Below are 26,370 nucleotides of genomic sequence, written 5' to 3'. Positions count from 1 at the left end.
ACGGGGGATCAGGGAACAAGAATCTGCTAGTATCCTCAGAATTGACTTTGAGAGAGGTGCCTTGTTCTACTAGTGGAAATACTGATTTTGTTTAGCTGACTACTCCCCCAGGGGGATGGGGACTTGGGGCTTGCACAGCTCCAGCGGGACACCTCACTTCCCTGTCTTCCTAGTCTAGGTCCACAAGCAGCAGGCATATTTTTTATTCTACTGTAGACTCTTTCATGCCATGCCAGTTGTGAGGTCCTGAGTGGGCAGGGAGACCTCAAGAGGGTACAAGGCTAGGATTAGGCCAGCCATGGGTCACAAGAAATGTTTTCTGCAAAGCTGAGAAGGAACCTCTGACCTCCTCCTGAGTTGTTGGTGAAAGTGTTTGTGATTTGGGGCAGAAGCTAGTGTTTGGGGGCTATGCTGCAATGCAAGTGTTGGGGTGATGGGCCTGTGGGAGGGGGAGGGCTGGTGCTGATGGGAAGAGGAAGAGGATAGGGCCTGGGCAGCTCAGTGCCTGGACGCTCTAGGGGAGGGGCCCCACTGGGGTGCTTCTGCGGAGTCAGCAGGGGAGGGAGGCAGAGCGTAGGTGTGGTCAGGACCTACTAAAGAGTATAAAAGTCCAGGATCCCCCAGGCTTTCCTCCCACAACTACTGGCCCACAGAGCAACTCTTCAGAGGCCAAGTCAGGGAGCAGCATTGGAGGATGAAGGAAGCAGAGATGAAAGACAACAAGGTTCACTTCTGTACAGACAACCAGACTGTTGCCCTGTACAACCAAGGTGAGGAGACTGGGGCCCAGCACATCCTTAACCAGGGACCGGCCTGCTTGTCTCCCAGCCCTCAACCATTTTTCTCAGCCCCCTGCTTCACAGGCCAGAGCTTGTGTAGCTTACCACAGTCTGAGCCTCCAGAACAACCAGGCAAGGGCAGAGATGGGTAGGGTGAGGACCAAGAACCTGGGGCATACCCCCAGTCTCTTCCTGAAATCTCCCTAGACCCTTTTCTTGGGGATGGCAGCCTGGCAAGAGAAAGGTGAACTCTGAATTCAGATGGGGCCTGGTTTTGAACGCCATCTCTGGACACTGGGCTGCCTCCATGGGGCCTCGGGGGCTCCAGGCTGCGGTGGCTCCACAGCCCCCAGGCTCCCGGTCACAGCCCTTCTTAGGACACTGACAGGGTCCTTCTGGCCGCAGCAGAGGGAGTCTCCAGGACTGACCCCTGTCAGTTTGCGGAGGAGGTGGCAGCCCCAGGGGGCTGTGAGTCTTGCTCTGGTCTGGGTTCTTCAGCAAGACTGGCCCTGGGACTCGGAGACCAGGGTTTCTGCTCTGTTTCTCCTTCTCTCCTCCCCCAGCTCCCTCCTCTCTCCTTTTGTTCAAACCACACTTCTGTTGCCCTCCTTGCCTGGGCCGGGTTCTGTGCCCTGTGTACCATCTCCAGCCTCTGTGTTGCTACCGTATCCCCTGATGAGCTCTGGCGAACTATTCAAAGGGTTTCATTTTCCTTCTTCATGGTAAGTGTGGCAGGTGTTCTCGTCCCCATCGGACAGACCGGAAGACTGGGCCCAGGGGGCTGACTCTGTCCAGCCCACAGACTCCTCCTGGACACTGGCATCTTCCCCGCAGGCCTGGACTCCTCAGCAGTGGCTCCTGCTGCCTCCAAGAAGCGAAGGCTTGTTCAGGCCACTGTGGCATTTTTGGTCATGACCATTATCACCTCTCTTATGGCTCTCTTTTTTGTGGGTAAGCTCTTCTGTGGGTAATCTGAATTCTACCGACTCCCCCTTTTTCCTGCATAAAGGCCACTGACCAAGGGCACCCTCCCAAGAGCAGAGGCCCATGAGGGAAACTCTGAGGGGTACCCAGTGCCATCTTCTCCCTTCTGGAACCCTGACTCAGGGTGGGGCAACCTGTTCCCCAGGCTCAATGCCGAGGGATTGTGCTGACCCAGGCATGGGATGTCTCAGTTCTACAGAAACCAAGACCCGTACTGGCGTCCTCTGCCCACTACCAAGAGTTTCCCAGAGACAACACTACTGAGCAGGCCCCTGGGGAACCTGATGGTGAGTAGCCACAGCAGGCCAGGGGGGTGGGAGGGGCTGGGACATGCTGGAGCCCAGACCCGGATGAGCCTCTGCCCTAACTCTCCCATGCCCTTGAATGAGTTTTACTATCCTCCCAGATGGGCACAAGTTTTTTTTTTAGAAAATTACTTTATTGAGATATAACTGACACAAAATAAAGTACACGTATTTAAAGTGTGCAAGCTGATAACTCTGACGTGGATTAATACCCGTGAAAATATCTCCACAATAAGGATGATGAACATACTCACCTTCCTCCCCCAAGATGGCTCGTGACTCGGCTTCCTTCCCTCCCACCTTGTCCTTCATCCCCAGGCAACCACCTGTCTGCCTGTTGGGATGTAGATCACTTGGCTTTTCTAGAGTTTTATATGAAAGGAATAATGTAGTATGTACTCTTTTTTTGTCCTTTATTAGTCATGTGATTTGCAAATATTTTCCCTCAGTCCATGGCTTATCTTTTCATTCTCTTAACAAGAAGTGAATTTCGATAAAGTCTAATTTACCAACTTTTTTTTTCTTTTATGGATTGTGCTTTTGGCCTCATATCTGAGAGATCTGTCCCTATTCTTAGGTCACAAAGACATTCTCCTATATTTCCTTCTGGAAATTTTATAGTTTGGGGTTTTACATTTAGGTCTATGATTAATTTTAAGTTAAATTTTGTATATGAGATTCATTTTTTTGCATGTGGATAAATAATTTTTGGTAACATTTGTTGAAAAGATTATTATTTCTCCACAAATTGCCTTTTTCTCTTCATTGACATCAATTTTTCATATATGTGTGGGCCTACTTCTCTGCATTCCCTAATTCATCCATAGATCTATGTGTCTATCTTTATAAGGTAGAATATTTGACTAGACTTCCTGCACCTTCAAAGCCACCTGGCCCACCTGGCCTTGCCTCGGCACAGGGTCTGAGGCCTCACACACCTACCCAGGGAGGGCATGAAGACTAGGACAGCCCTGGCTGGTGTAGCTCAGTGGATTGAGCATGGGCCTGCGAACCAAAGGATCATGGTTTGATTCCCAGTCAGGGCACATGCCTGGGTTGCAGGCCAGTTTTCAGTGGGGGATGCATGAGAGGCAACCATACATTGATATTTCTCTCCCTCTCTCATTCCCTTCCCTTCTAAAGATAAGTAAATCTTAAAAAAAAAAAAAAAGAATAGGGCAGGAAACTTCAAGAAAGAGTTCCTGCCTACTTGGATTTTTCTTTCTTTTTCTGAGGGGAGGCTGGCATCAGGAGCCAAAGATCATGTCTAAGATTAGGTCCTAGCTCAAGAGCAAAGAGGGCCAGAGGCAGCTGCAGAGGTGGATCTGGTGGTTTCCATATGTAAAAGAGGTAACCAAGTTTCCTTGAATAACCCCAGGGACCAAGTGACCAAGGCCTTTTATTCAGGTCTTTCATATCCTCAAACTGTTCTGTAGAGACCCTTGTCCTTTGTAACACTGAGCGTGCAGGCCCTTTCCAAGGCCACTTTAGCCCCAGGGGCTAGGACCTCCCAGGGCTCCCACTAGAGCTTGGGATTGAACAGAGTGCTTCCTCCTCGAGCACCATTTTTTTGGTCGGTTTGTTTCTGTTTCTTTTACCCTTGGAATGTGTGATCAGAAAATCCTTGCGTTTGTGGTCTGCGTAGTTTTCAGGAAGTAGCAAGGGTGAGTCAAGAGACTCTGTGCTTGGGGTTGAAATGTAGCACAGGACTAAATATGGGCTTTATTCATATCAGTTTTCTTTTTTTGTAATGGCCATTCTAATGGTGAAATTTTAAGGGAATCAAACTTCAACAGCTCTCGATGATATAATCAATTACTTTCAAGTTCAATTACAATGACGAAACAATCCAAGCCTTACCAGCATGACTCTTGATGGCAGCTCGTTTATAGTAGGCAAGTATTTTGATGCTTCTGCCCCTCAGTTCATCTGGGATAGGCCTTTATTTATTTCATTTTTTTGGCTCACATTCTTCAGCAGCCCATACTCAGGGTCTCAGTGGTTGCGGTGAGCAGCAAGCTGCTTGCGGAGCACTCAGGGCTCTGTCGTAGACCTCCCCTTTAGAAATTTTAGAAACACTCTGTTTGGCTTGTATAATTAATGTCACCCTGTGCAATGGGCCTCTTTGGCTGCCTTCTCTGTCTCCTCTCTCCAGATCCCCACCACACTGGCAGGGTGGCAGAACTGCAAGAGACTATCCAGATGTTCAAAGACCATGTGGAGAATTCCAGCGCCTGGAGCGTGGACATCCAGATGCTGATGTGCAGAGTGGATAATGTCAGTTCTCAGATCCAGGTGCTCAGCGGTCATCTGAGAAACACCAGTGCTGATGTGCAGTCAGTAAAAGGTGCTCTCGAGGATGCCAGTATCTTGAGTTTCCAGACGCAGATGTTGAACAGTTCCTTGGAGGCGGCCAGTGCTGAGATCCAGAGACAGAAGAGAGATCTGGAAAAGGCAAATGCTTTAAATTCCCAGACCCAGAGATTCCTAAAAACTGGTTTAGAGAACACCAGCTCTGAGCTCCACATGTTGAGCAGAGGCTTAGAAAATACCAACACTGAAATTCAGGCATTGAAGGCAGGGTTGAAAATGGCAAATACCCAGGCCCAGTTGGCAAACAGTGGTTTAAAGAATGCTAATGCTCAGATACTTATTTTAAGAGGTAATCTAGATAGTGTCAATGATTTAAGGGCCCAGAATCAGGTTTTAAGAAACAGTTTGAAAGGAACCAATGCTGAGATTCAGAAGCTAAAGGGAAGCCTGCAAACAGCAAATGATTTAAACTCCCAGACGCAGACCCTTGTACAAGGCAGTTTGGACAACACCAGTGCTGAGATCCAGTTATTAAGAGGTCATCTGGAAAGAGCTGGCAATGAGATTCATCAGTTAAAAAGAGATTTGGAAACGGCCACTGCCCAGGCCCAAATGGCAAACGGTCGCCTGGAGCAGACAAACGCTCAGATCCAAGGATTAAAAACAGAGCTGGAAAACACCAGTGCCTTAAATGCCAACGTTGAGGTATTAAACAATCACTTGAAAAATGACAGCAGAGAGATACAGATCCTAAAACAAGAAATGAAAGATGCTGCGGCCTTAAAATCCAAGACCCAGATGTTAGAGAGGAAGCTGCAGGAGGCCAACGCTGAGATTCAGAGGTTAAAACATGACGTGGACAACACCAAAACACTGGCTACAAAAGCCCAGGAGGTGCAGAGTAGCCTGGAGACCCTCCGTTCAGCCTTTGCTTCCCAAGAGCAGCGACAAAGTGAGTGGGAACGGGGGTGTTGGCCTGGGGAAGGCACGATCTCGTGGGAGGGTGGAGTCTTCTGTCCCTTTGCTCCTTTGCTTACTTCACCATGCGTCCTTCTGGGAAGAAGCAGCGGTGCGGGAAAGGGGCTGCACCCAGCCGACTGGGCTCTGCGTGCCCAGGCAGTGGCGGAGGGGGCACAGACAGCATGGAGCCTCCTCTGAGGCTGCTTATCACCTGGCCGGAGCGACAAAACTAACACTCGGGGAACCAGCTACGTGTGGCGAAGGGTGTGTAAAGAGTGGGTGCTGGTGGGGCCTGACGGTCTTGTATCTGACTTCCTGCGGTCACAAGTGGTATAACTTCGATCAGGTTGCTTACCTGCACTTTTCTCATCTGCAAACTGGGGATAATAGTATTCGCTTCAGAGGGAGGATCAAATGAGTTCACATGCATAAAGCATTTAGCACAGTACCCGGCATTCCTGCATTCATCTGACACGATTTTTTAAAAATATTTTATTTATTTATTTTTAGAGAGAGGGGAAGGGAGGGAGAAAGAAAGGGAGAGAAACAACAATGTGTGGTTGCCTCTCATGTGTCCCCCACTGGGGACCTGGCCCAAAACTGAGGCCTGTGCCCTGACTAGGGATCAAACCAGTGACCCTCTGGTTCAAAGCCCGCGCTCAGTCCACTGAGCTGCACAAGCCAGGACTCACAAGATTTTTTGAGGCCCTATTATGTGTCGGGCATAAAGATGAACAAGGTGCAATGCCCACCCTGGAAGCTTACAGGCTGGTAGAGTAGCCTTGCATGAAAGGCCTTAGAAAGGCAGAGAGGAGTGGCTGTAAGAGTTATGTTAGGAGCAGGTCTAGGAACTGGGGTAGATGGAAGGGAAAGAAGAATTCTTCTTGGGGTCGATGTCCTCTGGTGTAGGAACAAGGGGTGGTGGAAAAAATTGGGGGGGGGGGATCAAAAGATGCTTTGTGGAGAAGATGGCCCTTGATTGGTGTCCTGGAAAATGAGTAGGTGTTTGCCAAGCCGATAGGGTGAGAGAGCAGCAGGTTCCCGGGCATGGAGATGTGAAACCAGGAGGTTCAGGAAAGTTGGAGCAGTTCTGTGTGACCGGACAGTGACCAGGAGGGCAGCCGACGAGGAGCAAGCCGAAAGGACAGTAGGCAGGGGGCAGAATGGCAGCTTCCAAACCACAGCATGACATTCATTTTACACTGTGACCCAGTAAAATTATGTGTGTCACACACACACACGTCAGAAAACAAAATTTTACTGCCTGAATGCATGTGGACATTTTATAATTTATTTTTAAAAAACAAAAACCACCTTGACGCAACTCAGTAATGGGTTGATAATTGTAGTTTGAAAGACACGGTGCTGGAAAGGTAGGCATATGCAGAGAGATACTGGCCAGGTGAGGACGGCCTCTGAGCTTGGGTTTCATCCTTCAGGAAATGAGTATCTGTGGACGGGCTTCCCAGAGGCTGCCTGGAAGGGTCTCCTGCCGAGATGGGGAAATGAAACAGGCAGAAAGGCCAGATTTGGACATGCTGAGTCAGAGATGCTGTAGAGATAGATATTCGAGGGCAGGTCGCCTGCAGGCTATCTGGAGTGTGGGAGAGAGGTCCTGGCTGTGGACATCGGTGTGGGAGCCGTGGTATGTTGTTTCTGGTTGTGGAAAAGGGGTGCAGTTGGGAGTTTGGATGAGATAAAATGCTTCGTGAGAGGAAGGCTGAGAGTGGAAACAGGAAGTTGGCCTTCTGGTGGCAAGGAGGGAAAGGAGTGCTTTTGAAGGAGACTGGAGAAGGTCGTCTTAGAGGCAGGAGGAAAACCAGGAGATGTTTAGTTAGGGAAGCCAAGGAAGGACAAAATGTCAAGAAGGGAGTGGCTAGTCTTGGCAAATGCCTCAGAGAGGCCGGGTAAAATAACCAATAATACCGCTGACTCTGGCCAGTTAGTAAGTCAATGGAATGAACTTTCTGTGGAGAGTTGTATGTGGCCCGGAGGCCAGGCCACGGTCAGCGGGGTGTGAATGACAGACACGGTGCCCATGTCATTCAAGGAGCTGGGCTGAGAAGAGGGGAGAGCTGAGGCTAAGGTGAGGGGGATGGCAGGGTGGAGGGAGGGATTAAAGAAAAAACGTGTATCATCAATATTTACATGACAAAACCTACAGAGTGATTATAGACAATGTGGCAAATGTTGAAAAAGAGGAAATAACCACTTGTATTTCCATGAAAATGTTTATATTTTCTATATAAACCCTCTGCTAACATTTTAATGAAGTTCCTTGAGAGGGTTTTTTCTAGATCGGAATAGGCTGGATCTGATGTGAAAGGAGCCACGGCCTTCCCGGCTTCCTGGCGCTCACAGCGGGGAAAATCCCAAACTCGTTTGCAAGGGAAGTATGATGTGGTGCTGGTGAACCTGTCCAAACTGGTCTCCCACCCCTTATGTATGGACCCCGGCGAATGCCGTACCATGCTCTTTCACACCGTCATGTGTGTGCATCTACTCTTTCCCCTGCCTGGAATGCTGTCCTCGGCCCTGACCACATGGCAAACTGTTCCTCCATCTTTGAGACTCAGCTCAAGTGAACTCTCACCCAGGGCGCCCTCCCTAAAGCCTCACATCCAGCCCAGGTGAAATAGACTATGCTCTCTTTCCTGCCTTCATCGTAACATGTACTGTGTTCAATCAACGCATCTCCAACACCTGTCTTATTTACTACACTGTATGTTCCTCGAGGGCATGAATCATGTCATTGATCTATGTATAACAATCCCTACTTCCTAGAATTAAGGAATGTTGAACAATGAATGTTGAGCAAAAATACGTGGATGAGGAGGGAGCCTGCTGTGGCACCATTTCAAGCAGCTGTGGTGCAGATGATGTTAAGGAGCAGAGCATCGTGGCAGGGAGGGATGAAACAGCTGAGAGACTCGGGGTTTGTGCTCAGGGTAGGAGCTAAATGAAACTGTGAGGCCAAGCAGGCCAGGTGATGGCAAGGTCCCCAGTCTGGTCCTGGGTGTGGGCGGCTGAAGTGGAGGGAGATGAAGTCAAGGAAATGAGGGATGCCATGGAGTGGCTGTGAAATCTGCCCCCGGGAGATGGCAGGACCTGAGGTGCAAAGGACTTTCAGGTGATAGCAGTGAGTGGGGAAGCAGGACAGCAGAGCCAGAGAGCAGGACTCTAAAGCTCTGAGGATTTCTGGGGTGAGGGAGCCAGGTGTTCTGGGCAGCAGCTTCCTGGCCTATTGGGTGTAGGCTGGGGGCGCACTTCCAGGCTTTGCCCCTGAGGCACTGGGCATCAAGTGTTGCATGGGCTTGTGACTCGCAGTGGTCAGCCCCTGGAGAGGTCAGGAAGGCCAGCTCTTGGACATCCACAGCCAGCCCCTGGTTCCCTCTCCTTCCCAATCTTCGCTCCAGATGAAGTTCTCCAGCTGATCACGCAAGGCTGGAAGATGTACGGCAGGAACTTGTACTACTTTTCTTCTGACAAGAAGACTTGGCAGGAGGCTGAGCAGTACTGTGTGTCCCAGGGAGCCCACCTGGCCTCAGTGACCTCTGCAGAGGAGCAGGTGAGAACTTTGGACTTGGGGTGGTGCCGATGGGGTGGATGTGGGATGAAGGACTTGGATGTTTTGGCTTTGCCCCTCTCAGAGCAGGGGTGGCAGAAACTTTCATGTCACCTCTGTCAGGGAGCAAATATTTATTGAGTTCCAATGAACATCTTGCACTGGAGGTAGAAACACTAACAGTAAACCCCAATGTCCTCAGTGAATGAGGGTGACACCCAGAGGCCCGCAGGTGTCAGCAATGAGGAAGGACAAAGGGAGGTGGCACTAAGTGATGAGGTGTTGGAAACATACTTCCCCCCCGCCACGTCCTCTTGTTTAGCCCCTCAGCCTCCTTTCTGGTTGCCGATCTTGATTTTAACATCAGTTAATTCAGTGACTGTAAAGGGCCCATGAGCAGGAGCCCAGGCTTCTCGGTAAGGCCAGATACACTCATAGGAGTTTGAGGGCCACCAAATGCATTATAGCCTCTGGGCAGCCCCTCTGCCAAAGGTGCTTGTCAGAACTTAGTAGGGTTATTGACAAGGGACTACAGTAGGTTTGGCACAATTCAATTTACAGAACTTCCCATCCCTGTAGTTCTCTTATATGTCTGTCTGTCAGAGGACACGCTGTTTTGTAAAACAGACTTTAATGAACGGTGGCCAGGTCTTCTTGTTTCAGTAAAGCCACACCCCTCATCGAGTCAACATGGGAGAAGCTGAACTTCTCTTGAGGGGACCTGGCTGCTGCCCTAGATCCTGGGCAGAACACAGGAGGTACAGGGAGGGACGTAGCTCCCGCAGAGGAGTGGGCTACTCGCCGCAGGAGCAGGACGGGATGACCTGGACTCCTTCTCTACAAGGCTGGAGAAGCAGCTCCTCGGTCAGTGACAAACAACACTGCCTGGTCTTTACAGGCATATCTGATCCAGTTCACAAGTACCTCCTACCACTGGATTGGCCTCAATGACAGGAACAGTGAGGGCACTTGGCGCTGGACTGATGGGTCAACATTCAGTTCTTCTGGGAGCAGACAGTGAGTAGCCACAGTCTGGTGTCATCCCCGGCACTGTCCCTGTGCAGGACTGGTTAGAAACTCCCTGTCCTGTGTGCAGGCCTGTCTGGTGAGTGTCAGTGTTGTGTGTGATGTGTGTGTGGTGTGCGTATGGTGTATGTGATGTGTGTATATTACCTATATGGTCATTTATGACATGCGTGACAGGGTGTATGTATGAGTGTGTGTGATGTGTTTGTGCATGTTGATGTGTATGGTGTATGTGTGTGTGTGTGTGCACATGGGCATATTTGTGATCTTTGCCTGGACCCCTCTATAAGACAGGTCCTAGGGTTGGCAGGCAGCCTATGAATGGACCTTCCTGTTTTGGGCTTCTATTTTTTTGGCCTAACTATACCCTACACAAGCCTAGTCCCAAGGGACCGCCCCATCACAAGGTATATGAATGTGAATTTTGAGGTGGAGGCTTATAGCTGCACACACCCTTTCTGTCCCTCAGTCTTCAATAACGAAGGACAGCCTCAGTAGAGCCACCCTCATGGAGACTCTGGTCCCAGCTTTGTTCCCATCCTGGGGCCACCAGGGGATTAGAGACCCATGTCACTCCAGCTCCTTATGCCACAGTGGGAGGTAGGGGGAAGGGACCCTTCTTTCCTCTAGCAGAGTAAAGCCTTCTTCTTCCAGGTTTTGGTCAAAGAATCAGCCAGACAACTGGCACAATAATGGGGGGGATGAAGACTGTGTTCAAATTCAGCAGAAGTGGAATGACGTAAGCTGCAATGCCCGCTATCCCTGGGTCTGCAAGAAGCCCTTCAGTCAGGGTGTGGCCTGAAACAGGCCAGAGCTGAGAGGTCACCGCCACTGCCAGCTCTGGACCCTTCCCACAGTGACGTCTTGTGAGCCTCTGAACCCAGCTTGTTCTCTGGGGCCTTCCATTTGGCCTTTTGTATTTCCTGCCCTGTCCTTTTAGTATTTAACCCTCAAACATGCTTACCTCGTGTGACCCTATGGCATCAACAGTTCCTCAAGGCAAGAGCCCTGCTGTGCTTCTGTATCACCCCCAGCAACCAGCACAGGCCTGTCAGACAGCGGGTCTCCAATAAATACTTGTTGGATGAACAAAGGCTTTGTGCTTGTGTCTGTGACAGCCGCCATACTCTCTTCTCCCTGGGTTGGTTGTCCTTTCTGTCCCTTCTGCCCTGAACCAAGTATATCATTATTTTAGGGCTTTATAGCTAGGAACGTTTAGTTCGTTAAAAAGAAAAACAAAACAGCAGAGCTTTAATATGCATAACAGGGATGCCACAAAGGGTCCAAGGTACCAGGAAGTGACAGCCACCCCGGGTGTTCCCTGCACTTCCTTCATTGCAGATGGGGCTGGAGCTGCATTTTGCCAGGTCTTTAAACCACTCCAAAAACGTGTTTCTTTCCTGTGTCTGGCCTTGTCTCATCTTCAGACTATTAATTCTCCGCCATATGACTGGCTTTGGCCTTGTCTTTGAGTCCCATTCACGCTTACAGGGACGCAGCTTTCTGCCAGCTCAGTTTAGAATAAGAATTTCCAGGGCCGTTCTTTGCCTGGCCTGGGGAAGTCCCTCCTGTGCAAACACAGGGAAACTTACAATTTCTGGAGCGCTTTCTCTGTGTAGCTCCCCCACTTTCACACTTCTCTCCAAACTCCAGCACCCTCCACCTCCCCAAACTCCCACGTTTCTTGCTCCAGTTTTGTGCAACTGTCATGCCCCATGTGGGGACCTCTTTCCCTGCTCTGTGGCCTCAAACAAGCCCCCAGGAAGAAACCCAGAGCGGTTTGTGAGCTCATCCAGGCTGCTTCACTATCCGGGAACTTGAATCACAGTTTTGCTCTGCCTATTGTCCACTGTCTGAAAACAATTGTTTTACATATTTTGTTCTAGTTGCTTATAGCAAAAGGGCAGGTCCAGTTACTCCATTATAACCAGAAATGGAAATTCGTTCTTTTATGACATCTTTGGCCAAACAAGGCTTTGATCTTTCCATATTCACATTTTCTTTTGGGTTTTCCTTTGTCCTTTTCTTTCGTGGCTTCTTAGCTTTTTATTAATCTTAGAAACTCCTCCTCTGTCCTAGTACTTTTATGTAGCTTTATTTTTTACTTTTACATTACTAAGGCATCTGGGATTTTCTCAAATGTCATTAAATTATAACATACTCTTTTCCACTCACTTGAAAAGTCAACTCCTTCAAATACTAAATTTCTGAGTTTGTTTCTGGACTCCTGATTGCATTCCAATGAGTTCCCTTTTCCTTTATGGGAAACACATCATTGTATCTCTTGTAATTTTATAATATGTTTGGTTATTCGTAGGGCAAGTCCCCCTTTACCATTTAGATCTTTGTGGGACATGTTTGGTGATCTGTAGATTCTACTGCAGAGCATGAAGTGGCTAGGGGGATTTTCCATTGGAGCATCCCTTCATCTCCGATTTCATTTTGTCCAAGCATTGCGGAAGACTCCTCAGAAAGGAATTCTTCGATAGTTTGCCTGGGAAACAGAAGCTCAGCTGCCAGCAGTCTATAGGTCCCAGAGAAAAAGGTGGCAGGGCACCTCACTGTTTGACATAGAGATCCCCTGCTCCCCCTGCTTCCTATCTGCTGGGCAGACCTCTCTGGATGCAACCTGCCCTTCTGTGCAGCTGTCTGGAGCTGTCTGTGCAGCTGTCTGTCTGGAGACAGCTGCCCAGTGTCTCCTGATTACAGAAGATGGAGGAGGGGAGGAGTAAGCAAGCCAGTTCTGTTTTCAGTCTGCCCTGCACCCCTGCCTTTGCGGTAACAGGTACCTCTGAGTTCTGAGTTTACCAGGTTGTCCTGGTTTTTATTCACTACGCCTTTGACTGCAGGACAGTTCTATTTTCTTGGTTCTGCTTAGTCAGCTCCCACTCATCCACCCACTGCCAGCTTCAAAATTTTGTTGAAATGTCTTGTCTGCTGTTGATTCTTCTCTTTGTCATTATGAGTTTTTCTTATTTTTATTCCTTTGCTGTAATTATAGTAGATATTTGGGGAAAACAGACATGAATGTGTGTACTGAATCTAACGCTTTTAACTGGAAACATTATATTGTCTAATAAGATATAATAATATTGAGGATATCATAGTGTATTTATTGTGTGTTAACTACTTTATTGAATACATATGTATGAACTCTGATTAGTTCTTACATATTTTTCTAGTTAATTGCATGGGGTTTTCTGGATAAATTCTTTGAAGTAATGATAACTGGAATTTATAACCTTATATCTTTTTCTTTTTGTTCTCGGATTGGTAAAACAAGTAGAACAATGTTACCTAGTACCAGTGATAGCTGGAATGCTTGTCTTGTTCCTGACATTAACGTGACTATTTCTAGTTTTATACTATGTCACTTGTTGTTGATTTCTGATAATTACCTTCCATAAAGTAGAGGAAATTTTTCTTCAATTTCAAGTCACCAGAGGTTATTTTCTAAATAAGAAGGGGTCCTAATTTTTCAAGTATGTTTTCAGCATCTATCAAAATATTAACACAAATCTTTATCCTTTTATCTGTTAGCATAATAAATCACATTAATAATTTCCTAATGATCAAATATCTTTGCACTTCTCAAATAGAATCCTACTTAGTCATGGTGGTCTTTTGCTGGATTTGATTTCCTGATAGCTTATTCAATGACATTTTGCATCTATAACAATAAAGATATATAGAAATGGCTTTATTGTTTTCTGTGTATGTAGTTCTGTTTTTTAAAGGGTTTTCCTACCTTATACAAAAAAAGTAGGAGCCAGTGTTAAATAATACGTTCTGCTTTTTTGGAATTTACTGTGATTTTCTTTGTGGCCTAGTATAGCTTACTTTTTACAAATATTGCATAGGCATATTTCACAGATTAGGCATTTGTCATTTTTGTCATTCAGATATTCTATATCCTCATATGTAATGAGTGTGGTCAACCTATCAATTTGTCTAAGAGGATTTTTAAGAACACTCCTGTCTGACATTTATCTATGTGTATCCTTTTCGCACATTTGTGTATTTCTAATAGCTTTTGATGTATTTCAGTTGTTTTACGTCTAAAGATTCATAATCATTAAATCTAGTTGCAGAATTTTGCTTTTTATCACTATTCAGTCAAGGAATATTTCTTGTGCCCCTACTATGCACCAAGCACGCTGCTAGGTTTTGGGGACTCAACAGTGAAACAAACAGATAAAAGTCCCAGCCCTCGTGAAGCTGGTATTCTAGTAGAAAGCAGGGGCAGTTAGGGCATCCAGCCCCTTCTCACAGCCTCAGAAAGGAGTCCTGTGGGGCTGGTCACGGGGGGAGGTGACATTCTGGAGTAGCAGGCAGCTCTTCCTATCAGTCCAGCTCTGCGGTCTACAGATGATGGAACAGGGGCAGATAAACGTGAAGGATCCTCTCCTGCTCACACTCCAGGGTCAGTTCTCATGCCCGGCCTGGCCCTTTCTCCCTGGAGGGAGTCAGAGAGGCAGAGGAGTTAAGTTGTCTACAGACTGAGTGGAGCCATCTGATGAAACAGTGAAGTCCTCTGTTGACCTGCAGGGGAAGTGGTCAGCTTGTTACCCTGGAGGGCCTCCCCCACCTTGCCTGTGCTGTGGAAACCCTACATAGCTGCCCCTTTTGGTGACTGTGGATTGTGTTGGTGGCAGTAGCAGGCTGTGACAATTGTCACCAAATGAGCCATGCTCTTGGCACCTGGATGCCCACAGCCTTGTTCCCCCAGAGCCAATGTCCCTAGTCTTTCTGGCTACAAGAACCCAACCTGACGGAGGCCGGGTCTACACACTGTGATTTAGGGCAGAGCATAGGGAGAAGAAGCCGTGGACATCTCCTCCCAGGCCTGGTTTCCTAGGGTCAGGGAACAATTTCTCAGCCAGGAGAGTAAACATCCTGGAAGAAGATGTCACAGCATTTTGAAGATGATGAAAGTCAGCTTAGAGAGAAATGTACCCATGCTTATAGTCAGCAACTCCAAGCATCCTCTACTGATGCCCAGCCCTCCATGCTCCTGAATTCTTACAACACTTGGTCCTACATACTGTACCCAGATTTTGGCCTGGGCCTTGGCCCAACCCCCTTACTATGCCTATACCTTGTCTACCAGAAAGACCCTCTCCTTTTATATTGTTCTCATAAGGACTGCTTACAAGTGTTTCTACCTCTGTCTGCTTCCAGCAATTCCTGCAGCTCAAAGCCAACCAACCCCAGGGACCTGACTATCAATGAAAGGCCCAGGCCCCAGGGAAAATCACAGAAGAGTCAGGAGGCCTGCGTTACTCTTGGGAAGGGTGACTTAGGACAGAAAAGGGACCTGCCATCTGGGCCTCAAGAAGGCTTTCTCCTGCAGGACAAGGGTCTATACAGCAGGGTATTCACAGCACAGATGTGCCTCTTAGCTCCCCCTACCCTCCCCAAATCAGCTGCACCCCACTTCTTCTTAAATCTTCTCTAAGCCCTGCTTTTGTTGTAATATCACCCTTCAAGATGGCCCCAATGAGCCTTTTTCAATATCTCTGCCACCAGGTCATGGGAACTGAGCCCTGCACCTTGGTGTCCTCTCAATCAGCTCTGACAGCAGCTTTTGCACCATTGCTCAGCACATCCCTCCGCATGGGTCACTTCGGGTTTGTGTGTACAAGGGCCGAGCTTCTGGATGTGCCATCTGGTCCACAAATCGTCTCTGTTACTGCAGCCATTGCTTACAGAGTTGTGGGAGTCATGTGTGGCAGGAGAGATTGATTGGTGTTTATAGACCAGGCTCTGTGGCCAGACTGTATTGGTCCAATCCCAGTTTTGCCCCTTTATAGCTGGGAAAACTAGTTACCTGACTTTCTTGTTTCCTTTCTTCTTCTAGAGTACCTCCCTCTTAAGGGTGTTGTGTGGAATCAGAAAGTTACTGCCTATACCAAGTTTAGAATGGTGCGTGGCACACAGATCCCTCTGTATAAGCCTAACTGACTCCTCACTACAACTCTGCGGAAGGTTCTGTTATAATCTCTACTTTACGGGTGGCAAGATGAGGCCTCGAATGTGAATGATTTGCCCGAAGGACCTATGAACCCCTGTGCTACAGAAACTCTTCCCTCTGACCCACAACTAACTCTGGGGCCCTGTTTAAGTCTCAGCTCTTCTGTGAGGCTGCACAGCCCACAGGGCTCTAAGCTTCCACCTGCCCCTTTGTGAGGCTGCCAGGCATCTTTCTGCATCTTGTCAGAGCTCAGGGCTACTGACTGGAGCAGACTTAGGCAGCACAAATGAGGACCACTGAGCTGAGTGTCCCTGTGAGGAAATGACCTTTCACTAGCTTCCTGGGGACACAAACTGTGGGTCTGTTCCTCTTCTCTATTCTTGGCGAAGAAGCACTTCTGACTCACTGTGAACCCTGCACGTGATGTGGCCAGGATTAACCCCAGCTCATGCCCATTGAGGTGGGGGAGGAAGAGCCTCCAGGAAAGTGAAGGCAAGCAGAACCTCTAGAGAGAAGCAGGGTCTGTATGCGGGGGGACAGGGCCAACCCAGATGTGTGGGGCTGGGCTCAGTGACCTAAGGAGGAAGGCCACTCAGACCTCGAGGAAAAAGAACTACAGTGGAGTCAGCAAGCCTGGCTTCTAGGCTTGGCTTTGCCACTGACCAGCAGCATGACCTTGGCTAATCCCTCAACTTCTCTGGCATCAATTTTCTCATCTGTACAATGGAAGTTAAGTCTAATTTCCAGGAATACAGTGAGATAAAATAGTACACATTATGTAATAATATGTAATAATAATAATAGAAATTCATGTAAACATGAATAATATTATTGCCTAGTTAATTTGGATGGGAATTCTGGGCAATGCAGACATGTCCGTTTGAAGTTTTTGATCCATTTTAAAAATGTCATCTTTGTATTCTCTTACTAAAGTTGTTTTTTAGCAGCTCTTTTGTGTCTTGACTGAGCTAAGGAGATTAAGGGAGTTGTGTCTGAGCCTCACTCTGGTTGGTGTCATGCTATGTCATCCACAGCGTACCCAGGATGCCGGATGTAGGAGAGGGTTCTCCTCTCAGCAGGGCCTCCAGGTAACAAAAAGGCAAGGACTGATGAGGTGAACCTGCTGGGGCATGAGTTGGAGCAAGGAGCAATTTCTCTGCGTCTCAGGGCGGAAGATAATATGGATTGGGTGTTTCAACCAACGTCCTCACTCCCTTTCTCCAGGGTGCCTTTCTGCATTGTAGAAGCAAGGAAGGCCAAAGCTCCACTTTCCAGAACCCCTTGTAGTCAGGTTTCTGGATGTCAATCAAGGTGATCTGATTAGAAACAGTTGTGTGAGATTGCTAGCATGGGAGCGTGGAAGTGAGGTAGAGCACACCTAGCTGTCCTTTTGTCTGTTTCCTGTGGAGAAGCCAGGAGGTGGGGACGTTCTCTGCAGCAGTGTTCCAGGGCCCCTTCCCAGCTTTGGGGGGTTGAGTGGCAGCGGTGGAATCATGGTCCTTGCTCCTTGGTTTGCAGGTTTGATGGTGTGTCTTTGAGCTCAGAGCTCCCCCTGTTCTTCCAGTCCTCTCAATACTTGTATAAGCACCTCAGTCCCTGAAATAAATTCTTTGGCATCTACTTGGTATACCTAGGGCAGTTTCTGATCCTGCTCTGCACCTTGACTAGGGTGAATGGGCTGGGACTTTGTTGCTGTGAGGCTTGATCCCTGTGGGACACCAGCTCCACTTCTTGAAATGACACTTAGGAGCAATGATGGAGGAGCGTAATTTAGAAAAAATCTAAGTCCCTAAGAGGACCGTGAGTGACTAGGTTCCTAAGTCACTAAGTCCCTAAGTGACCATGAGGGGCAGAGATGCATTGCTGACTTATGCCTTTCATACTGTTAGAGGAAGGAGAAATACATTTTTTTTTTCTGTCATTAGACCATTGCATTATGGGATGATGGCAAGGTCTCAGTGCTAAGTCCCTAACAGGTGTAATGACTTAGCTCATACTGCTCTCCATCAGGACAGTTCAGTGGAGCCTCAGTGGCTTAAGAGCCATGAGGCCAAAATGTTGTAGTTGGAGTTGATGAAGAAGAGCAAGTATGAAAGAATAAAGTCTGAGCTTCTCATACTGGGTTCTTGATGCACACCAGCTGGTCTACTCAAAGGTTTGGCAACAAAATAGAATAATGCCAATCATGTCCTTTTTTTTTATCATCAAGGAAAGTTAAGTAAATGGGTAAACAATCTTCATTTTCAGCTTCATTCCCACACATTTGGCTCCTATTGTCTTCTATCTGCCTCCCAGTAGACAACACCAAATGAACTTAGAGCAAACAAAAATATATTTTAAAATATGTATTAAAATACTTTTTCTTCTTAAAATTACATTTAAAAAAATTATAGAAGCGACCCATGCTTATGATGAAAAATATAAGCAAGATAGAAGCTGGAAAGCACGGATCACACCTCCCCACTCCCTGCCCCACCGACCAGGGCGTCCCAGTGGAACATTTGGTGTGTCTTCTTCTCTTCCCCTTCCCCTCCCCTGGGAGGCTCTGCCATGGTGGGAGCCAGGAGGCGATGAGGCTGAGGAGGTGGCCGCTGTAACTAGGATATAGCTTATCCATGAAAATTGAGCAAATAAGTAAATACACTGCAGCTATAAAAGCCAGAGTTGGGTTTCTCATTACTGGAGAGGGGAGTTACAAATAAGGAAAGGGGGGAACTAAGGAGAAACCTGAGGGGTTGGATTAGAGTTGGAGGTATTAGTGTAAACTCATGCTTTTTAAATATATCTACCCATCCACACACAGAGAGATAGATATATCTGTATGTGTGTGTATGCTTTTGTGTATATGCATGTATATATTTTTTGCCTGCAAAAGGTCTTAGAAGCAATGACATACTAAAAGGAATGAACAATCAAGCATGCACTTTTGGTTTTTGAATCCTATTTCTCACTAAATGCAGCATTGACTGATTCTGAGGCTGGGACTAGAAAAGTTCGAGATGCACCTGGGACATGTTGTGTCTTTTCTTGGCACCAGTAAAAAAAGCGCTCAAAGAATGATTGTGTCATGTCAAAGGACTGGGGAGGCCAGCCTGAAGAGCTTCCCACAGGCCTAACTTGACAGACATTTTGAGATTAAAATAATGATCTGAATGAATTACACTTTACTGAGTAACATAGAAATTCATGAGCCCATACTGATGCATACAAAATGAATAAATTAATGGGAAGAAAGGAAAGTTCTTCCCAATAGCAGGATGCTAACCTTCAGCAATGTTCAGAATGGTGGTTAATTCAGGCAGGAGTCAGCAATGGATGCTAAGGACATCTCCCCACAAAATATTTATCATTAAAAGGAAACATTAGCCAATTTATGGTGACAGAACCTGGCAGATGCCACCTTGACTGGGTGATCAGGGTTAACATCACCAGTGGAGGGACAGGTCATCATCATTGAAACCCCTGATGCACTGCACTGAGGAAAGCCCCGAATCTTTTCTACGGAGTCCTTGCCGAGAGGACACAACCTGGGTCTGGGTGCGAGGGAACACTGGACAGACCCAGGCTGGGGGACATCTACAGAATAAAAGGCTTATATTCTTTGAAGCTGTCAAGGTCATTAAGACAGGGCAAGACAGAGAAAATGCTCTAGAAAAAGAATAACACATGGGAATATGCACAGAGAAAAGGAGGAGGATGAGGCAAAGGTTAAAAAAATTATCAAGTAGGGAATCTAGGTGAGGGGGATACAGGACCTCTTTGCTGCTGCACTTGCACCTTTTATTTCAAAATGAATTTAATCAAGTTTTGTATGTATCCATCAATTTTTTTCTGGTAAATGTACGTATGTACCTATGTGTGTTTGCATACATGTGTACACTCTTATCAGAAGCTCAGGGCCCAACTTATTATGGTTAAAACTGAATTTTGGGGATTGGTACCCAAGTAAGTCGATTAAAATATACCTACAAAACTCCCCAGGCGATCCCAGTGGGCCCCCCAGTTTGAGAACCAGTACCGGCCGGGCCGGCGTTCACCATAACACCGGGCGCAGCTCGTTAAAACACGATTCCTGGACCGGCGTCCCGAGAGCGGGCGGGTTTGCAGTAGCCCGGCAGGGGAACGGGAGCAGGTGGTCCAAGCCCCGCCCCCGGCGGCTGCGGCCTCGTGCGGCGCCAGGTGCCCCCGATGAAAGGCCCGGGCGGCCTTGGGACCCGCGCGCCGCCATGGACCCCTTGCCGGGCTTCGTGGTCGCCTCGCCCGCGGAGGTGCTGGAGGACGTGCTGCGGGAGCAGTTCGGGCCGCTGCCCCAGCTGGCCGCTATCTGCCGGCTCAAGCGGCTGCCCTCGGGCGGCTACTCGTCCACCGAGGACCTGCAGTTGGTGCTGGAGCGGCGGCGCGTGGCCAACGCCAAGGAGCGCGAGCGGGTGAGCGCCCTGCCCCGCGCGGGTCCCCGGGGCCGCCCGGGCTCGGCCGCCTCAGGACCCCGCACCGGGACGAGAATGACTTTCCTCCCTCTGCCCCACACCTGCCACTCACTTCCGAACTCCCGGCCAGGTCCCGGTGCACCCACTCACCGCCCACCCGCGGGGCCGCAGGCGGCTTTGGCCTGCTGAGGGCCGGCTCGTGTCCTCGCCTGAGAGAATGACAGTGGCCTCGTTCCGTTCCACCCTGGCCCAGCTGCCCGTTCGCTGCCCCTGCGATGGGCACCCCGCGTGCTAAACCACCTGGACTGGGGCAGGAACCCGCCTGGGGAGAGCCGAGGAGGCCCCTGACAACTTAAAAAATGCCTCCTCTGGGCAGGTGTCTTTATGAAACTTAGAACACCGGAGTTGCGCTGGAATCTCACAGCCGTGGGCGCCGGGTGGGGGCTTGGGTGCGCAGGGCTCTCTGCACTCGGTTTCCCTGTGCTCCGCACCTCTGCCTCCGAGCGCAAATGGGGCGAGCAGAGCCTAAGGGAAGTTACCCTTTACTTTACACACACACCCCCCCCACACACCACAAACAAACACACAAATAAACACTAGTCCCCAGTGTACACGTGTACACCTAGACTCCCAGTAGACCCGCTTCCCGGAGGGAGTAAGCACCCAGTTCCCCGTCAGACGGGATTCGTTCTGAATCACCAACCAGTCGGTCCTGTGGGCCGTAGCAGGAGCGGCATCTACTGGTAGCTTTCAGTATCTCTAACTAATCTCTGGCCCCAAACTTTTCGGATCTGGTCCCCTTTGGTACCTTCTCAATCTTTGGGTTGGCTGGCAGTAGAGGAGGGTCAGGGACAGAAGAGTGAGTAGTGAAAGAGGCAGGGGCACATTTAGGCTGGGACTCGGGGAGAAAGTTGTGCAGGGCCCTGTTTCTGCACATCCTCGCCCCTTAGAAATGTAGCCCCAGTGATGGAAGGAGGACCTTTGCCTGGGAAGGGGTGTGCAGAGAAAGGACCAAGGAAGAGTAGAAAGACTTAATGGAAAGTTGGAACAGTTGCAGGCGTGGAGAAGCATGGGTTTACTAGGCACTAGACTCTTTGTGGAAATAACTCTGTGATCTGATGTGGTGATGCAGTCCTTAAACTAGATTCTGACCCGATATTTTACATTTTATGTGGGCCTTTTACCTGGGAAGGAATCGCTTTCTGCAGAGAATTCATCCTACTTTAAAACTAATGACCTTTATTCTTTGTAATGATACAATTAATACACCTGAAAAATATAGAGACGACTAACTAGGGAACAGAAACACCCACAACACAATGACTATGAACTTTCTTCTGTGTAGGCTCCCAGTCTTTTTATCTAGTTGTGTGTATATATAATTTTACAAAAATTGTAATCATCTTGTATATATCTTTGTATCCTTTTCACTTAACATTAGCAAAAACAGTTCCTCATACTCCTAAGTATTTTTTCAAAGAGCAGTTTTTGACCGCACAGACTGACGTAGAAATGGGCCATAACTTCTCCAGTTTCCTATGTGGAGCATGCGTGCCATTTTTGCAGCTTCTTACTGGTATGTAAATCTACGTGCATGCCTACTCATGGCTTTGGAATAAAGTTCTAGGTCTGGAATTATTGGGATATATACAATCTCAACTTTTGATACAAGTCACCCAATTGCTTTCTAGGAAAGTTACCAATTTTAATCCCCTTTTATAAGACACAGGACTGTTCCCTTTTTCATTTTCAGTACTGGGTGTGATTAACAAATAAAACAAAAGCGTTACCAGCTTGGTATATGAAAATGGTATCTAATTTCTGTTATGATTTGTAGTTTTTTTTTAAAGATTTTTATTCCTGGCTGGTATAGCTCAGTGGATTGAGTGCAGCTTGAGAACCAAAGGGTCAGGGGTTCAATTCCCAGTCAGGGCACATGCCTGGGCTTTGGAACAGACTCCCAGTGGGGGGTGCTCAAGAGGCAACCACACACTGATGTTTTTCTCCCTCTCCTTCTCCTTCCCTTTCCCTCTCAGGAGGAGAGGGAGAGAAACATCAAACATCAATGTGTGGTTGCCTCTTGAGCACCCCCCACTGGGGGTCTGTTCCAAAGCCCAGGCATGTGCCCTGACTGGGAATTGAACCCCTGACCCTTTCGTTCTCAAGTTGGAAATTTGTAGTTTTTTTTGTTATTAAAGTGCAGTATTTTTATGTTTCTTGGTCCATTGTTCACCTTGATGTGGGGTGGAGAGGGCTCACTATGTGAGTGAGTATATCGGCTTTATGGTATAGTGGGAGACAGTTCTTTCAGGGAATGTGTCCCGTAGGGGGTGATCATCAGAGTTTCAGGCTTTAGAGCTGAGGAATTAGACCCTGGAGGCTTTAAAAAGCATTTCGTTCTACCTTTTGAGCCTCACTATTGTGCCGACTCTCTGAACTCTAACACTCTAAATAATCTACTCTGCTGGGCATAAAGTGCAAGAGCCACAAGATGGGTATTTTTCACTTTGCATATAAGCAAACCAAGGTGTGGTGGTATGAAGTATGCTACTTACTCTAATAAAGCTGAATGGTAGGGCTGGGCTTTAAATCTTCCAGTGTTGACTCAGAGCCTTTAGCCACTTCCCCAGCGCCCCCACATGACAGTGCAGCAGGTGTGTTCTTAGAGGACGAGGAGGAGATCAAGCGAACATGGACACCCCTTCCAGCCTGCCTGCCCACAGTGCCGAGTTGATGTCACTCCCCCTCCCCTTCCTGGCCAGGGACCGGTGGAACGGCTCCTCTTTGGCATGCGCCTTCGAAGATTCCCACTCAGACAGGAGGGCTGTGGAAAGGAGTCTTCAGAACCCCCTCCTGTGGTTTGGGGGGATGTCTGAACAAATTAGCTTCTGTGTGTCTCACTGTGCCTTTTTGTTTTCCAGATAAAAAACCTCAACCGTGGTTTTGCCAAATTGAAGACGCTGGTGCCATTTCTTCCTCAAAGCAGGAAGCCTAGCAAAGTTGATATCCTTAAAGGTGCAACTGAATACATACAAGTTCTCAGTGATGTTTTGGAAGGAGCCAAAGACTCTGAGGTAAAGGTTTAAGAAGTTAGAACAAGGACATCCATCATTTCTTGAGCCCTTTGTGTGTGCCAGGCAACTTATGTGTATGTTCCAGCTAGTTTATAACAGCTCTCTGAGTTATTTACGGCCCTCATTTTGCAGAGGAAGAAAACGGAGCACAGATAGGAAATGCCAGGAGTGGGGATTGAGTCCAGGTCTGTGTGAGATTTGGAGCCAAGCTCCTGACCTGATCTACATACCTCTCTCCTGTCACTGTCTGGGGCCCCGAGCTTCTAACTGCTGAGTCTTTAATGGGCCTTGACAGCTGGGTTAGGAGAGGAGGCTTCCACAAACCCACACTCTGGTGATGGCTTCTCTTCAGCAGGGAAAACCCTCAGGCAGGACACACGAAAGAAGAGGCATTTCTGCCCTGAAGAGGCCTCCCTTGAGCGAGGGCCTCCCTAAGGGACAACCTCGCTGGAGAGCATAGTAATAGTCTGGGGACACCAGTCTTGTGGGATTTTCTGACCAGTTAGTGGAACGTCATAAACAAACCTTCTCTGCAAACTGTGAGGCACCATAGTGTCACCACTGTTACCAGGGTGCACAGCGCAGAAGTGTCCATTAGACAATAGAAGGTGCAGATTGGTTTTAGGGGCTCATCCTGTGGAGAGGCAAACCTTCAAGGCCTGAAAATGAATTAGTCATCAGAAGAGGTAAAACATGGAGAGAGGAAAGGCCTCAGAAATGAATCCTAAGTGACATCACAGACAAGAGAAAGGAGCAACCATCAGAGAGAAGGTGACAGGACGGTAGTGGGGAGAGCAAGATGGGTCCTAAAGCCAGGAATGGGGGAATCTTGCAAATCTGAGGTGGAGAGTAGTGGAAGCTCCTGAGAGGCCTGGAAAGGCGGCCAGGCCCGGCATTTGAGCTGTGGAACAGGAGTAGCCTGGAAGCCAGCTCCCAGGGGGCTGGGGGTATATTATTGCTAAAAGTCTGGAGTCTAAGCAGAAGGAAGTGCAAACTTCAAGACCATTTGACCTGGAAGTCTGAGATTGGAAAGATGAAAAAAAGAGAAAGGAAGAAAGAAAGAGAAAGAAGGAAGGAAAAGAGAGAGAAAGAAAAAGAAGGGAAGGGAAAGGGAGGGAGGGAGGGAGGAAGGAAAGAAAGGAAAGAAAGGAAAGGAAAGGAAAAAGAAAGAAAGAAAAGCTGTTAGAACCAGTGAAGGTCTTTTCCATGTAGCAAAGGGACCATGTTTAGGGACAGAAGAGAAGGACAGATACTAGTTGAGAAACACTAATTCTAGACACTTAGAGCACACATAGCCAAGGGTACAACTATACTCTTTAGTTGTTTTTTTTCCTTGTCTGCTAGTCCTACTCAGGTGACTTACTGGGAGGACACATTGTGCAGTGGTGGGAATGGGTTGTCCTATTGGCCAAAGTGGAGGGCTGGGCCCTAGTGTGGTTGTAGAGTTTGCGAATGTGCAGGCACTGGCTGCCTTAGTTTTTTTCTTGCATGTTTATTGTGAAACAAGTGCTTTGTTTTGGCTGGATTCATTAAAACACAGTATCTATTCCATGCTATAATATTTTGAATGCAGTTGCCTATTACACAACATTTTAAGGTTATAGAAGAACAAAATACAAAGAACAATCTATTGAGTAATAATTTTCTCTCCATAATAACTTAAGCATTGCCCATATCACATAAATGAAACTTTATCCATTAAAACTTTGAAATATATGGATTTAAATTTTCAAAATTGACAGCCACACTGTTTGACAACTAACTATGGTTTCTAGAAACAAGACTCAGAGCATCAGAGTTATATGAACAATGCTCCTGAACCACATAGATCCTTGGCAAACGAGCTGTTGAGAAACAACACCCAACACGCAAGCTGCGCTGTGGGCTCGAAGAGCGAGGAGACAGGGCCCTGGGCAGACGGTGGCAGCGGTGAGTCAGCATATGCTTGTTGCCAGTGCTTGATGTCTGCAACTGGAGTTACCTCCCCAACCAGGAGTCTGGTAAAGTGTTTCTTTTCAAGTTGCAATATAGATGTCAAGAAAAACCTCAAAGTGCTTCCCTTGAGGTGTGTGCTTATTTTCCATGCTGAGCCGTGATTGAAACGACATCATTTTGTGGCAGCACCTAGGTGGGAGGGGAGTTTGCTAGTTCCGAAGATCTATTATTATGTCTCCAGATTAACTGGTAACAGCTGAAGGGGTAGGCAACTTTTCCAGAATCATGTAACATAGATTAAGCTTATTTTTATGACCCTAGTTAATGCATCAAAAGGTTTTTTGGATTCTGAGGTCTGTAGAAAAAGAAATAAGTACCAACTGGATTACCACACATAAAGCCGCTTGGTGATAATTGTACAAACATGCACATGCACACATTCACACACACACTTGTGTGTGGGCACACACACACTTTTAAAATAATTGGCCTCATTAGAAAACAGCATTTTGTAAGTAATAACAAAGGAGTTTATTGTAACAGCTCTCATTACTCTGCCAAGCTGACAAAGCCACTCGAAGTAGCAGCCTGCTTCTCCAAGTCTGGAAAGTGGGCTTTTGCTTCTTGCTATGTTTTAGTGTTTTGCAAACAAGACCCCTGGCTCCGACCTACCACACGATTGCTATTGAAATAAGAAAGGCTTGTCAAGAATGTGGAACTAAATGTACGGTAACAAGCAGGTCGACTATTCTGACGTGAGGGACAGCAGGAACAAATGGTGGTTGGTGGTGGGAGGCAGTTTTGCATAGCAGTTGAGTGTAGGCTTTGGAGACAGAGGCTGAGGTTCAAACCCTGGGCCCACCACTTGCTAGCTGTGTGACCTTGGGTGAACTACTTAATCCGAATCTCTCCAGTCCTCAGTTTCCTCATCTATAGAATGGGAATGATCATTGTACCTACCTTGTACATAAGATAACTGTGAGCTTCGAATGGTATCACATCAGTGAAGTGTCTAGCACAGTACCTGG

The 26,370-nt window shown here is 47.7% G+C and overlaps 2 protein-coding genes across 3 annotated transcripts; both read left to right on the top strand.

The window, feature by feature from the left end:
* Window positions 1-620: 620 nt before the first annotated feature.
* CLEC4F (C-type lectin domain family 4 member F) lies at window positions 621-11,031 on the top strand. 2 transcript variants are annotated; one of them, XM_053663395.1, is made up of 7 exons: window positions 621-770; window positions 1,614-1,730; window positions 1,955-2,050; window positions 4,224-5,333; window positions 8,758-8,909; window positions 9,805-9,923; window positions 10,587-11,031. In XM_053663395.1, exons 1-7 carry the CDS (start codon window positions 695-697, stop codon window positions 10,732-10,734), a joined length of 1,818 nt encoding a protein of 605 aa, XP_053519370.1. In that variant the 5' UTR covers window positions 621-694; the 3' UTR covers window positions 10,735-11,031. The 2 variants fall into 2 exon arrangements, with proteins under 2 accessions (XP_053519370.1, XP_053519371.1); XM_053663396.1 differs by lacking the exon at window positions 1,614-1,730.
* A 9,101-nt stretch (window positions 11,032-20,132) lies between these two features.
* Window positions 20,133-25,917, top strand: FIGLA (folliculogenesis specific bHLH transcription factor). Its single transcript, XM_037127269.2, has 3 exons — window positions 20,133-20,333; window positions 23,255-23,407; window positions 25,183-25,917. The coding sequence occupies exons 1-3, from the start codon at window positions 20,133-20,135 to the stop codon at window positions 25,501-25,503; spliced, it is 675 nt and encodes a 224-aa protein (XP_036983164.2). The 3' UTR covers window positions 25,504-25,917.
* Window positions 25,918-26,370: the final 453 nt, after the last annotated feature.

Source organism: Artibeus jamaicensis, unplaced genomic scaffold (genome assembly GCF_021234435.1).
Source record: "Artibeus jamaicensis isolate MK-2021 breed Jamaican fruit bat unplaced genomic scaffold, CSHL_Jam_final contig_3174, whole genome shotgun sequence".
Lineage (NCBI taxonomy): Eukaryota > Metazoa > Chordata > Mammalia > Chiroptera > Phyllostomidae > Artibeus > Artibeus jamaicensis.
The sequence above is the reverse complement of the archived record's forward strand: the minus strand, read 5'-3'. Positions and strand labels throughout refer to the sequence as shown.